The sequence below is a fragment of the Raphanus sativus genome, unplaced genomic scaffold, assembly GCF_000801105.2.
Source record: "Raphanus sativus cultivar WK10039 unplaced genomic scaffold, ASM80110v3 Scaffold3056, whole genome shotgun sequence".
Lineage (NCBI taxonomy): Eukaryota > Viridiplantae > Streptophyta > Magnoliopsida > Brassicales > Brassicaceae > Raphanus > Raphanus sativus.
Genome location: NW_026618363.1, coordinates 1 through 12,593, shown reverse-complemented (window position 1 = coordinate 12,593; position 12,593 = coordinate 1). Strand labels below are relative to the sequence as shown.

Below are 12,593 nucleotides of genomic sequence, written 5' to 3'. Positions count from 1 at the left end.
TAAACTACATTAAATTATTAAAAAATTGTTATATAAACTAAAATATTTTAGTATAGAAATAAAAAAGCCCGCACAGTTGATATTAAACAAATTTACAGATCCATCGCTCTCACCAACTTGATACAGAAAAAAAAACATTATCCGAAGCAAATAATGAAAATATCCAATACATACTAAAAAACAAAAAATAAAACATTACTTTATTTTCCGAGAAAAAATGTAAATTCAATAAAAGCCAACTTGCCTAAAAGAAAAAATAAAGTATGAATATATTATCTAGAAAAGACGAGATAGGCGTCGACCCACCCAAGGTTCAATTATTGACATTTTCCGCTCCACCATTGATTAAAAGAAAAGAATAATACCATTTTCCGTAACGATCGTTAAAATCATAACGTTCGGCATTCGCTACATGTTCGGAAACGCGCTAGGCGTGAGTCGGGCGGTCTATAGACGCCTAGCGATTTATCAAAAAATCGGAGATAAATCAGGGAGTACTCGGGGATTAATTTTTATTATTATTTTATTTTATTTATAACTAAAATTAAATATATAATGTAAAATTATATTTTAGTGTGATAATTTGTGTATATGTTATTATTAAAAACTATATATGAAAACTATATATTAAAAACTATACAGATATTTAATTTTAACAAGAAAACCATTGCGAAAATTAGTGATATATTATCTAGTTACGAATAATCAAATTCACAAACTAAACTAATTTCCTAGAAATATATTTTTTAATATGTTGTATCAGCGCACAAACTAAACTAATTTCCTAGATACACAAACAAAACCACACGTCTTAGATTTATTAGAAATATATTTGTTTTATTGGTAAGAAATGAACCAGCATATATTGTCAACGTCTAATGAGGCAAAGAAAACCACGCTTTATGTTTTTTGAACAGCCAATCAAAAAAACCAATTTTGTTCACAGTGAGTAAAAAGCACAAAAAAACTAAAAGAGCTAATGTCCCACATCGACTAACTGAAACAAAAGTGTTGCTTCGATGATCTATAAATAGACTCTCGCTGTGGGAAAAATAATACGAGTTGGGCTTTCTTAAGAGCCCAAAACTTGACAAGAAGTTAAAATTTAAGCTTATTAATTAATCGGTTAAAAAACGGTTAAAAATCGGTACAGTACCGATTAATCACATTAACCGGCCGATTTATTTGGGTCCGAATAAGTAAGCCGATTTGGCCTTATTCGCTGCGGGACCCTTGCGCCGAGCGCCTAGGCGGCCGAGTAATCGGCTAGGCGCCCGCGTTTTAGAACATGGGCTACAACCGTTAAAAGTTGTGGTTATTAACGACTCAGAAAGAAACGGCGTTAAAATATAGGTTGTTAGCCGGTACACGGCTCGTAGTTATCAACTCAAAGCACAAATACCTTTCCTTTTCCCTAAAATTAAGGCAAGATACACGTGTCAACATCTTATTAGTTACTACTTGACCGCCTTACCTCTCTCATGACCTAGTCGGCCTCATCCTTGCGTATAAATCAAACCCTTGCGACCTCAACTCCTTCACAAATCAGTTTCCGAAATTCGATAAATCAAATTCTCTCTCAATCTTCTCAAATTCTCTCTCAATCGCAAGTTTCAATCAAGGTGAGGCTTCTCGATCTTCTCTTTAGATCGCGAGTTGTTCTCTGTTCTTTGAATTTGATTCCTTCGATAGAGTTCGTCTTGTTCGTTCATCTGCGTTGCTTCCTTTGTCGATCTAGGGTTAGTTTATTCGTAGGATCTAATTAGCGTTTTAACGATTTGATCTCTGTCGTTAAGCTTCGATCTGTGATTATCTTCTAGATCCAGATGATTTGATTCGATTGTATAATTCGATCATCTGCGTTGTTGTTATCCTTGGATCTGTCGTTTTTTTCGTGACCGGAGATTTGAAAGTTGTGATTAGTGATTGTTTTCGAGATTGATCTGTGTTTCTGGTTAATTGATATCGAATTTTGTGAATTTTCAGATGCAGATATTCGTGAAAACTCTCACAGGAAAGACCATCACCCTCGAGGTGGAAAGCTCCGACACCATCGACAACGTTAAGGCCAAGATCCAGGATAAGGAAGGCATCCCTCCGGATCAGCAGAGGCTTATCTTTGCCGGGAAGCAGCTTGAGGATGGAAGGACTCTAGCAGACTACAACATCCAGAAGGAGTCTACCCTTCACTTGGTGTTGCGTCTACGTGGTGGTATGCAGATCTTTGTCAAGACATTGACCGGAAAGACTATCACTTTGGAGGTGGAGAGCTCCGACACTATTGACAACGTTAAGGCTAAGATCCAGGATAAGGAGGGTATCCCACCGGACCAGCAGAGGTTGATCTTTGCCGGCAAGCAGCTCGAGGATGGAAGGACTCTTGCTGACTACAACATTCAGAAGGAGTCAACTTTGCATCTCGTCCTCAGGCTTCGTGGTGGTATGCAGATTTTTGTCAAGACTTTGACCGGAAAGACTATCACTTTGGAGGTGGAGAGCTCCGACACTATTGACAACGTTAAAGCCAAGATCCAGGACAAAGAGGGTATCCCACCGGACCAGCAGAGGTTGATCTTTGCCGGCAAGCAGTTGGAGGATGGACGTACTCTTGCGGATTACAACATCCAGAAGGAGTCAACTCTACACTTGGTCTTGCGTCTACGTGGAGGCATGCAGATCTTCGTGAAGACTTTGACCGGGAAGACCATCACTCTAGAGGTGGAGAGTTCCGACACCATAGACAACGTGAAGGCCAAAATTCAAGACAAAGAGGGTATTCCTCCGGACCAGCAGAGGCTCATCTTTGCCGGAAAGCAATTGGAAGATGGCAGGACCTTGGCTGATTACAACATCCAGAAGGAGTCAACCCTTCACTTGGTGTTGCGTCTCCGTGGTGGCATGCAGATCTTCGTGAAGACTCTTACCGGGAAGACTATCACACTTGAGGTGGAGAGCTCTGACACCATTGACAACGTGAAGGCCAAGATCCAGGACAAGGAAGGCATCCCTCCGGACCAGCAGCGTCTCATCTTCGCTGGAAAGCAGCTTGAGGATGGTCGCACCTTGGCTGACTACAACATCCAGAAGGAGTCAACACTTCACTTGGTGCTAAGGCTTCGTGGTGGTATGCAGATTTTTGTGAAGACCTTGACCGGTAAGACCATCACACTTGAGGTGGAGAGCTCTGACACCATTGACAACGTGAAGGCCAAGATTCAGGACAAGGAAGGCATCCCTCCGGATCAGCAGCGTCTCATCTTCGCTGGAAAGCAGCTCGAGGATGGTCGCACCTTAGCAGACTACAACATCCAGAAGGAGTCGACCCTTCACTTGGTCCTCCGTCTCCGTGGTGGTATCTAAAACTCTCTTCCTGTGTCGGGTTAAAAGTCAGTGTCTTGTTTTCTTTTAAAAACTTCTTGTGGTTTGTGTTTTGGGGTCTTATAAAGCCCCTGATGAATAATTGATGAACTCTTTGCGTTCTTGTTTCTCTTTATTTTATAAGCCAAAATCGATCTTCTCTATTGTGAAATGTAATAGGTCCTTGTCTCTCTACTTGTGCTTTTCTTGAGCTTATAAATGCTTTGCCGTTTGCTAGTTGGTGGAGTACGGTTCGGTTTAGTATTATCAGGTGACGAGAGTGAAGTTTCAGTAGTTGCTTAGCTTAGTACTTCTGAAATCTTACTACTGAATGGGGCTGTAGCTTGAACATATTTGAGACGTGTGGAAGTTGTTTAGGGTTTTCTCGCCCTGCTCGAGCATGCTTGAGGAAACTCCTTGGTGCAAAGACCAACGACAGGGATCTTGGTTTAGTTAGGTTATTGTCTTTGTTATTGTCTTTTTTTACATTGAAACTAGCTTAAAGCCGAATGCCTTAAGGTTAATGTTGTGGTTTCTCAAACAGGGGGTGATAGTTTTATTTCTCAGGTGGTTAATAGTCTGGTTTCTCAAACATGTTGTTGATAGTGTAGTCGCTCAACTTGTCCCTAGTGGTTCTTATTGTTTTATCTCTTGCAGTCCACGGATTGAAACTGAAAAGAAGGTTTATAGCAAATCTAAAACTGTTCCAGTAGACGAGTGAAGCTTCATTTTCTTTGGTCATGTTTTCTTGGAAATTAGGTTCAAGTCTCATTATGCCTTTGTTAGCAACAGATCGTTATGTTTGGAAATTTATTCTCTGTTACATCTTTTGCTTACATTCATGTGTTTTTGAAATTAGCTTCAAATCTCATTGTGCCTTTTTTATGGTCTGGTAGTGTAGTTTTCAAGTTGTTGTTACACACCTAGATGTCTAATGCTTGAGTTGCTTAACAGGAAGATGATTCTTGTAGATTAAGCTTTCTCTGGTAATGAGAAGAGTTGTTGTAATGGAAAATCTGAGACTTAAAACAGATGGTCTCTTGTGTCCATTTGGTTACCAAACATAAAAGTACGAAACTAGGCCAAAAGGGTGAAGGCTTTCTTAGAATTTCATCCATCAAAAACAATATATAACTAAATATATAACTAGATTTTGATCCGCACTTTGAAAGCGCAGATTTATTTTCCCTTATTTTTTTAAATTGACAAATATTTAGTAAACGTATTTTCATATATTTATTTTTTTCTATAAAAGACTTAAGTTTTTTTATCTTTTTTATCGTGTTTCATTTTAAAAGAGTATAAGTCTGAGCACAATATTCGGACCCAAAGAACCAATCTGAAACCAACCCGAAAATCAGGGTCTCGAATCCGATCAGATCCGGGGTAAATATCTGAATGAGTTCTAAATTGCTATATCCGAAGAACCGGTCCCGAACCCGACCCGAAGCGAGAACCGAATGAGTACCCGAAGATATCCGAAATATGAATATATATCTAAAAATATATGTTATAATTATATTTATAATTATTTTAATATTTTAACTTAATATTAAAAGTTAACTATATGAGTTATTTTTGGTACTTTTGAGTATTTTTGGATAAAATATGATAGTCTAGATAAAAGTTTACCCAAAATACTGTATAGAATAGATATTTTTGGTTACTTTTGGTTACTTTTGAGAAATTTGGATACAAAATTTGAACCTAATCAGATATTTTGGTTACTTTGAGTATAAATAACCGAACTCGTTTTAGATACTTTGGTTATTTGATTATTTTTCAGGTTCTTATGCATGAGAACCGAACCCACCCGGACCCGGAAAAACCAGACTCGAACCCGACCCGGAAATTTATAATACCCGAATGGGGTTTAATTTCAAAACCCGAAAAACCCGAAAGAGCCGATCCATACCCGAACGTCAAGGTCTAATAAGTATTTATGTTTAGAAAATTAAACTTTATTTTTTAATGAATTAAGTTGGTATAACATTGATAAATTAATTTTATTATGGGGTTAATATTTTTAATTAAATACTTTTAATAAAGATTTATACTTCTCAATGAAAAATTCAATTTTTTTTATGAATGCTTAAATTATATTAAAAAATAAAAAACATAATAATTAAGTGATTAATTTTTGTTTACTACACAAAATATTAAGAATGGTTGAAAATAAATTATTTGAACTTGGAAAAAAAAAAAATTGGATCTGATTTCTTAATTGGCCCAAATGGCCCAAGAGAAATGATGTAGGCAGTGGACTGGATCCAAAAAAATAATCCAATATAGATGTGTTATTAATATTACTTGATTGTCATTAATGAAATATGCAATGTTAGTAAAAAAAAAGTATTTTTAGTAAAAAGACCAATAGGATCCTGCTTTAATAGTATAAATACAATGTGTACTCTGAAGATATATAACCATCGGAAACAAATATAACAAAAAAAGAGTCCTGTGGAAAGATCCAAAAATGTTTCAACAAAAGAGTACGCAAATTGTAATTTAATACATAATGGACCTGCTGATACTATTATTGTTCCAGTGGCAACCATTCCATTTCTAGCTCTAATTCTCCACACTCTACATTCTGAAGCTTGATCTGAACCTCTTGTTTCACTTTCCCACCAACGATGTTAATGATGCTGTCATCTATAAGCGGGTTATCATGCGACTTCAGCCATTTTCCTATTTGCATATCCCCAAACATCTCAGGATCCCCAAAAGCCATTGCAGATGTTATCAGAGGTTGGATATCAAGTTCAGCTTCTCCCATTATATCATCAGCAGAGAATGTGTCATAATCATACACTTGCTGCAATCACAGACAAACCCATAAGATGCATGCAGAGTATAAACCTCTATCTATTTTTTTTTTAGGATAGGCTTTACCAACTTCACTGGACCATAGCTCTCAGGAACAGAAAGCATGAGTTCTTGGTTCCATATTGGGTTCAAATTACTATTCACAACTGTTGTCTGAAGCTTCTGAAACAGCCAAAAAAAAAAAAACATAACTTTCGGATCCACAAAGGGTGCATATCGGCATGTCAATAAAGTGTAACTAAGAGATAAACTTACTTGCTTCCCAAGATTCAAGACAACATATGGATCACTTGACATCATATCTCTGATTGCTAAGTTAGTACCTTTCTTGACAGTCACCTTCAACAATCCAATAAACTCTACCATTCCTTCCTCAAACTGTCAAAACTTATAAATCTCAGTTTAACAAGAAGAAACTGTTGAATAAAAATTGCAAGTTAGAAGTTTTACCATCTTCTTTGATGATGAATTTGCGCGAAAACTATCCATGAATTTTGTAGAAAGACTTGATTTGACAAATGATGGTTTCTTTGTTGAGCAAGCTTTCCCTGACGTAATCCGCAAGCTTGGTTTCAGGAACTCTTGGTGTTCATACTTAGCCCTAAACCGATATTCAAGATTTTGAGTAACAAATCAGAAACAACTATTGAATTTGTCCTGTCACACTTGTAGATTTGCTACCTGATGAATATCATACGCTGGTCATGACTAACATCAGGTCCAGGCTTAGAGCTTCCTTCGGGTACAAAAGCTTCGTAAATAGAATTTGCAGAAGCATTTCCTCCAATCTCAATCATGGAGTCGACTTCCTCATCAGACCATTCATCAAGTGTCACAGACAAGACCTAGATAAACCAAACTATCTATATATGAGTACACAGCAAAGAAGAGATGAGAGATCATATAGTGTGAGTAGTAATAAAAGCTATAACACCTTTGAGATATGAGTGCCGAGGCTTCTGTGCACACCGCAACATTTTAAGCAAATGAAGACTCCGATATTTGATGATCTGAGAAAGAAGCCACAAAAGCTAGTTAAACAAAAGAGATAAACACATAAATATGCAGCATAACTAAAGACACAAGCTCATGCGTTATTAGCTTTTGGTAATAAATAAGAAAATTGTGAGAATCTCAAAGATTTTATATCTAATGTGCAGTGATGAACTTACGCCCATTTGGGATCAGGAGCGGAACAATCAGCGCAGACTCGGTTATCAGGTTGTTTCAAAAGATCTCTTATTCTCCTTTTACCTGTTAAACACGCAACCATTATCATCATCATAAACCTAGATATTATATTTTTTTTTTAATTATGCAGCCATTTTCATAACTACAGAACATGAAAAATCAAAAGATTGCTCTACATCTATAGAATTTCATCACAATAATGAAAATCACAAAAATGATGTCATAGAAAATATAAATCAGGAATTTTCTCTAAATCTATAGAATTTCTTAATCCTACAAATCAATATTGTTCATACCTGAGCCAGAGTTATCAAGTCCGGCTGCATAATTACTCATTGGTCTTCTAAGAAACAGCAACCATCAACACAAAGATCCTACATTTGAGCAAACCAAAGATATGACCCATCACACGCATATTTGTAAAAATGAGCATACACACAAAGTTCCAATGTTCTTTAGGTAATTAAGCTAATTAATGATTAGACGTGACATTTCTGTAACATTGCTGAAGGACAGTGATATAACATGAAACAAAAACAGACATACAGGAATTGTAATAGAGAGATAAGAGAGATCTTGGTGTTCTTACAATATTGGGAAAGGGAGGAGAGGTTGAGAAATGACGAAGAATACGTGCTCTCTGAGTCGCTGACTTTTGTTTTTATTATAAAAAAAATTCTCCCTTTTTAAAAAATGAAGAAACTAGAGCAGATTTAATTTAAGAAAATATAATCATTCCCACCAAAGTCGGCGACTTTATGGTCTCCATTTAATTCAAAGTGTGATGACAACTACGTCGTGAAATCAGGTTTTCTTTTTCTTTCATTATACAAAACTTATCCACTGTGAAGTGTAAACTTACTATAGATGTAATGTATTTTATCACTGTGAAGTGTAAACTCAGGTTAAAAGTATACAAGTCATGGTTCGTCTTTTGAAACTAGACTCCGTATCCAGGTACAGTACATTCTTTATATAAAAGATGTAATAATTCTTCATCTCTTTGATTCATCAGAACCTCGAAACGTTAAAGTTCTTCTCGCTTGTATTAGAAAAACAGGGTACAAAAAAAAACAAACAAAAAGGGAGCAAACACTTTAAGAGCTGAAGAGACTTGCAATAGCCATTACATAGCTTAGGGATTCAAAAATATAAGTACCAACTCTTCTTTAAATCAACCCCCAATGAAATCCTTATGACATGTGAGGTATTTCTTTGTGACTTAACCTCTGTCCCAACTTATATCCTAAGTTAACCTCGATCAATTTGTAACCTTGATACGTTTGTTTGTTTTGTATGTAAAGACACAAGACAATTTGGTTACCCAGTTCCCTTATCGGTACGTCTGGGGAGAGACAGTGCTCTCAAGATTCACTAGTGTCAATGAAACAAGAGTTTACAATATGATGGCTTGTATTGTAACCCTAGATCTAACGTCTAATCTCCTCTTCTCAACAGGAACCAGAGAAGAGATTTCACCAACGCTAGAAAACACTGTAATCTCCTTGCAACACAACCTGATCAGCACTTGAGTATCTTCACCGCAACTCTCCTGCTTGTTGTTGATATTGCTTACTTCTTTGCCGTAAAACCCTAACCTTCCACTCTACGTTTCAGGTGTATTTAAAGGGCAATGGAGCTGCTGTCATGGGCTTCGTAGAAGACTTGACCCAAGACTTAATTGTTGAAGTCGTATGGGCTTTAACTCTTGAATGCAGCCCACTTGTTTTGGACCCAATAGAGTCTTGGCCCTCTTTGTCTGAATTGAGACAACCAAACCCTTCAATCTCCACCTTTGTCTTCGATTCAGCTCAGCTCCGGTTTCATCGCCTCCTGATCTCACTCAGTCTCCAAACCTCTTCGAGTTTTAACCGATCTGGGCTTCACGATGCTTCCGCTAATCTTACGACATCATCTCCTCTGTCAGCTTTACCGATGACAGATCATGATTTTCATCTTTCCTATCGCTCACAACTCTACCTTGCGAACTGCTCAACCGTTTCCGTTTAGCCACGATTTCTGATTGATCCTCTGTAAGTTTCTGATAATCTTTATTCTTGAGTCATGATTTTCCGTTCTCTGCATTCAATCTCATCATTCTTGAACTCATTCCAGAATTTGAAGAATCGTCGACTATTCTTCTGCCCTTAGTAGTTCCAATTTTGATGATCGAACCCAGACCCATGTGCCTCTCAGTTTGACCACTGACGACACGTAGTACCTTGACTCTCTCACTTAACCTCAACACTGTAACTCTCACTGATTCAGGTATCACTTTCCAAAACCTCTGTAGACAAACTTGCTCTGCCCCTTTCAGTTTCTGCTTCCCATTCATCAGTATATCATATTCTTCTTCTATTGTCTGATACTTTTCTCTTTCACATCTGCAGTAGTTTCAGAGAATCCAGACTTCAAGACGGTAGAATTTCAGTTTTAGGTACTGTGATTTTCCTTAGAATTTCAACCATTCTCAAACTTCTTCAGAACTCATCATCAGATTTTACCATCTAATGCTGTGTAAATCTGTCGATTTCTTTGTAGTAATTACCGATACTGATACACCTCAATATCTGTTTCATGTCCATTGTGAGATTATCAAATCGACCAAGATCAATCTCTGGACTTCCTTTGCTGACTTATGCTGAGACGTTCAGAAGTGCCAGGCACTTCTCAAAACTGTTACCAGGTAAACTCTTCGTAAGCATATCAGCTGGATTCTTTGTAGTATGCACTTTTAGGACCTTCATCGAACCTGCCTCAATTATATCCCTGATAAAATGATATTTCCTGTCGATGTGTTTTGTCCTGTCATGATGTGCACTGCTTTTGGCTAGATAGATTGCGCTTTGTGAATCACAGTTTAGCTTGAAATTGTTTAGCTTAAACCCCAATTCTTCGCATATGTCTGTCAGCCATAGTCCTTCCTTAGTAGCTTCTGCCAGTGCCATGTATTCGGCTTCCGTAGTAGATAGAGCCACTACCTGTTGTAGGCATGATCTCCAACTCACTGTATTCCCACCAACTCGAAACACATACCCTGACACTGATCTTCTTTTATCTAGATCACTAGAGTAATCCGAGTCTGAAAATCCTTCGATGTCAAATGTTTCTGACTTAGTGAAATGTAGGCACACTCCAGTTGCTCCCTTCAAGTATCTTAGGATCCATTTAACCGCAGACCAGTGATCCCTTCCTGGATTAGCCATGAACCGACTTACTACACAGATAGCGAACCCTAGGTCTGGTCTTGAACCTATCATTGCATACATGAGGATTCCTACCGCGCTTGCATATGGAACAGTATCCATTAGGCGTCTCTCAGTTATCAGTTCATCCTTAGTTAGGCTTTTAAGTTTGAACTGTGAGTTGCTTGGTGTAATCACGGCTCTGCTGTCTTCCATGTTAAAAGTCTTAAGCACTTGTTTCAGATATCGTTCTTGAGATAGCTTTAGAGTTCCCATCTTTCTATCTCTAGTGATTTCCATACCAAGTATCCTAGATGCTGGTCCCAAATCCTTCATTTGAAACTCTTTGTTCAAACTTGCTTTCAATATGTTGATTTTCTTAATGTCTTTCGCTGCTACCAACATGTCGTCAACATATATTAGTAGATAAATCATATCCTCAATGTTTGAACCCTTTGTGTAGACACACTGATCTTTTGTGCATCTCTGGAAGCCTTGAGATTTCATAAACTCATTGAATTTCTGATTCCACTGTCTTGGTGACTGTTTCAAACCATATAGTGATTTCTTTAGGAGGCAAACTTTACCTTCATCTCCTTTTGCTATGAACTCCTCTGGTTGTTCCATGTAGATAATTTCATCCAACGTGCCATTTAGAAAGGCCGTTTTAACATCTAGTTGCTCCAACTCGAAATCGTAGTTTACCACAATTGATAGCAAAATTCTGATTGACACATGTTTGACCACAGGTGCGAAGATTTCATTGTAGTCTACCCCTTCGATCTGCGTGAAACCTTTTGCTACAAGTCGGGCTTTGTACCTTGGATCTTCCACACCAGGTATCCCTTCCTTGTATTTGTATAGCCATTTGCATCCTATTACTCTCTGCTTGGCTGGTCTGGGAACAAGTATCATAGTCTCGTTTTCATCTAAGGAGACTTTTTCTTCTACCATTGCTTGTTTCCATTTCTTCCAATCTTTGCTTCGCTTAGCTTCAGCAACTGATTTAGGCTCATAGAGTTCAATACTTTCTGCACATGATAGTGCATAGGCCACCACTGATTCACCATCATCATATCGGGACGGTGGTCGTATGGTGCGCCTTCCTCTGTCTCTCGCTAGAATGTAGTCATCTAGACTTGTTTCTTCATTTGTCTCTGTTTCCTGGTCCGAGTCTGATTCCGCTGATGATTCTTTTTCTTCTGAATCTGAGTTTTCTCCACCTTGATTAGAACCCTCTGCATCCGTAGACAATACTCCACCTTGACCAGTGCTGTCTGCGTTAGGTTTCTGTGTAGATGGTCCTCGTATTAGGTTTGTACTGAACGTCACTTTCTTTGTCTTTGTTGGCTTTGTGACACTCTTCTGTTTCTGTCTGTTAAATAGCTTTTCCTCATCAAAAACAACATTTCGACTGTCAGTACACTTTCCTTCTTCTGGAATCCAGACTCTATACCCTTTTACACCTTGAGGGTATCCAACAAATATTCCTTTAACTGCTCTAGGGCTGATTTTATCCTGAACCTTATGAACATATGCTACACATCCAAATCGCCGTAGGTGCCCGTAGTCAACCTTAGAGCCTGACCACATCTCTTCAGGAATTTTGAACTTTAGTGATGCATTAGGTGATCTGTTAATTAGATAGACCGCTGTACAAGCAGCTGCAGCCCAGAAGCTCTTTTCCAAACCGGATTCAGCAAGCATGCATCTAATCTTGTCAGCTATAGTTCTGTTCATCCTTTCTGCAACTCCATTTTGCTGTGGAGTATAGGTGCACGTTTTGTGCCTTTTGATTCCTGAACTCTGACATAGTTTGTCCATTTGCAGGTTGCAGAATTCAAGTCCGTTGTCAGTCCTGAGGCACTTAATCTTCTTCTTGGTTTGGTTTTCAACCAGGTTTTTCCACTCCGAGAAGTGATCAAAGACCTCATCCTTGCTTCTCTGAAATCGTATCCATACCTTTCGTGAGAAGTCATCTATGAACGTGAGGAAGTACTTGCATCCTGACAGGCTTGGTTCATTCCAGAC

At 38.0% G+C, this 12,593-nt stretch overlaps 2 protein-coding genes and 1 long non-coding RNA gene across 5 annotated transcripts; 2 read left to right on the top strand and 1 right to left on the bottom strand.

The window, feature by feature from the left end:
* Nucleotides 1-1,463: 1,463 nt before the first annotated feature.
* Nucleotides 1,464-3,479, top strand: LOC130506270 (polyubiquitin-like). Its single transcript, XM_057000905.1, has 2 exons — nucleotides 1,464-1,622; nucleotides 1,987-3,479. The coding sequence occupies exon 2, from the start codon at nucleotides 1,987-1,989 to the stop codon at nucleotides 3,358-3,360; it is 1,374 nt and encodes a 457-aa protein (XP_056856885.1). The 5' UTR covers nucleotides 1,464-1,622; the 3' UTR covers nucleotides 3,361-3,479.
* Nucleotides 3,480-5,544: 2,065 nt separating this feature from the next.
* LOC130506271 (probable ADP-ribosylation factor GTPase-activating protein AGD13) lies at nucleotides 5,545-8,041 on the bottom strand. Its single transcript, XM_057000906.1, has 9 exons — nucleotides 7,967-8,041; nucleotides 7,674-7,751; nucleotides 7,359-7,440; nucleotides 7,121-7,196; nucleotides 6,868-7,031; nucleotides 6,637-6,787; nucleotides 6,442-6,564; nucleotides 6,253-6,348; nucleotides 5,545-6,175 (listed from the first exon to the last, which is right to left on the bottom strand). Exons 2-9 carry the CDS (start codon nucleotides 7,711-7,713, stop codon nucleotides 5,894-5,896), a joined length of 1,014 nt encoding a protein of 337 aa, XP_056856886.1. The 5' UTR covers nucleotides 7,714-7,751; nucleotides 7,967-8,041; the 3' UTR covers nucleotides 5,545-5,893.
* A 638-nt stretch (nucleotides 8,042-8,679) lies between these two features.
* Nucleotides 8,680-12,585, top strand: LOC130506269 (uncharacterized). Of its 3 annotated transcripts, none has more exons than XR_008941953.1 (8): nucleotides 8,680-8,716; nucleotides 8,836-8,909; nucleotides 8,995-9,410; nucleotides 9,493-9,645; nucleotides 9,771-9,814; nucleotides 9,919-10,063; nucleotides 11,312-11,401; nucleotides 12,393-12,585. It is a non-coding gene; the product is annotated as an uncharacterized LOC130506269 (long non-coding RNA). The 3 variants fall into 3 exon arrangements; XR_008941952.1 differs by having other exon boundaries at nucleotides 9,768-9,814; nucleotides 9,969-10,063; XR_008941951.1 differs by having other exon boundaries at nucleotides 9,768-9,814.
* Nucleotides 12,586-12,593: the final 8 nt, after the last annotated feature.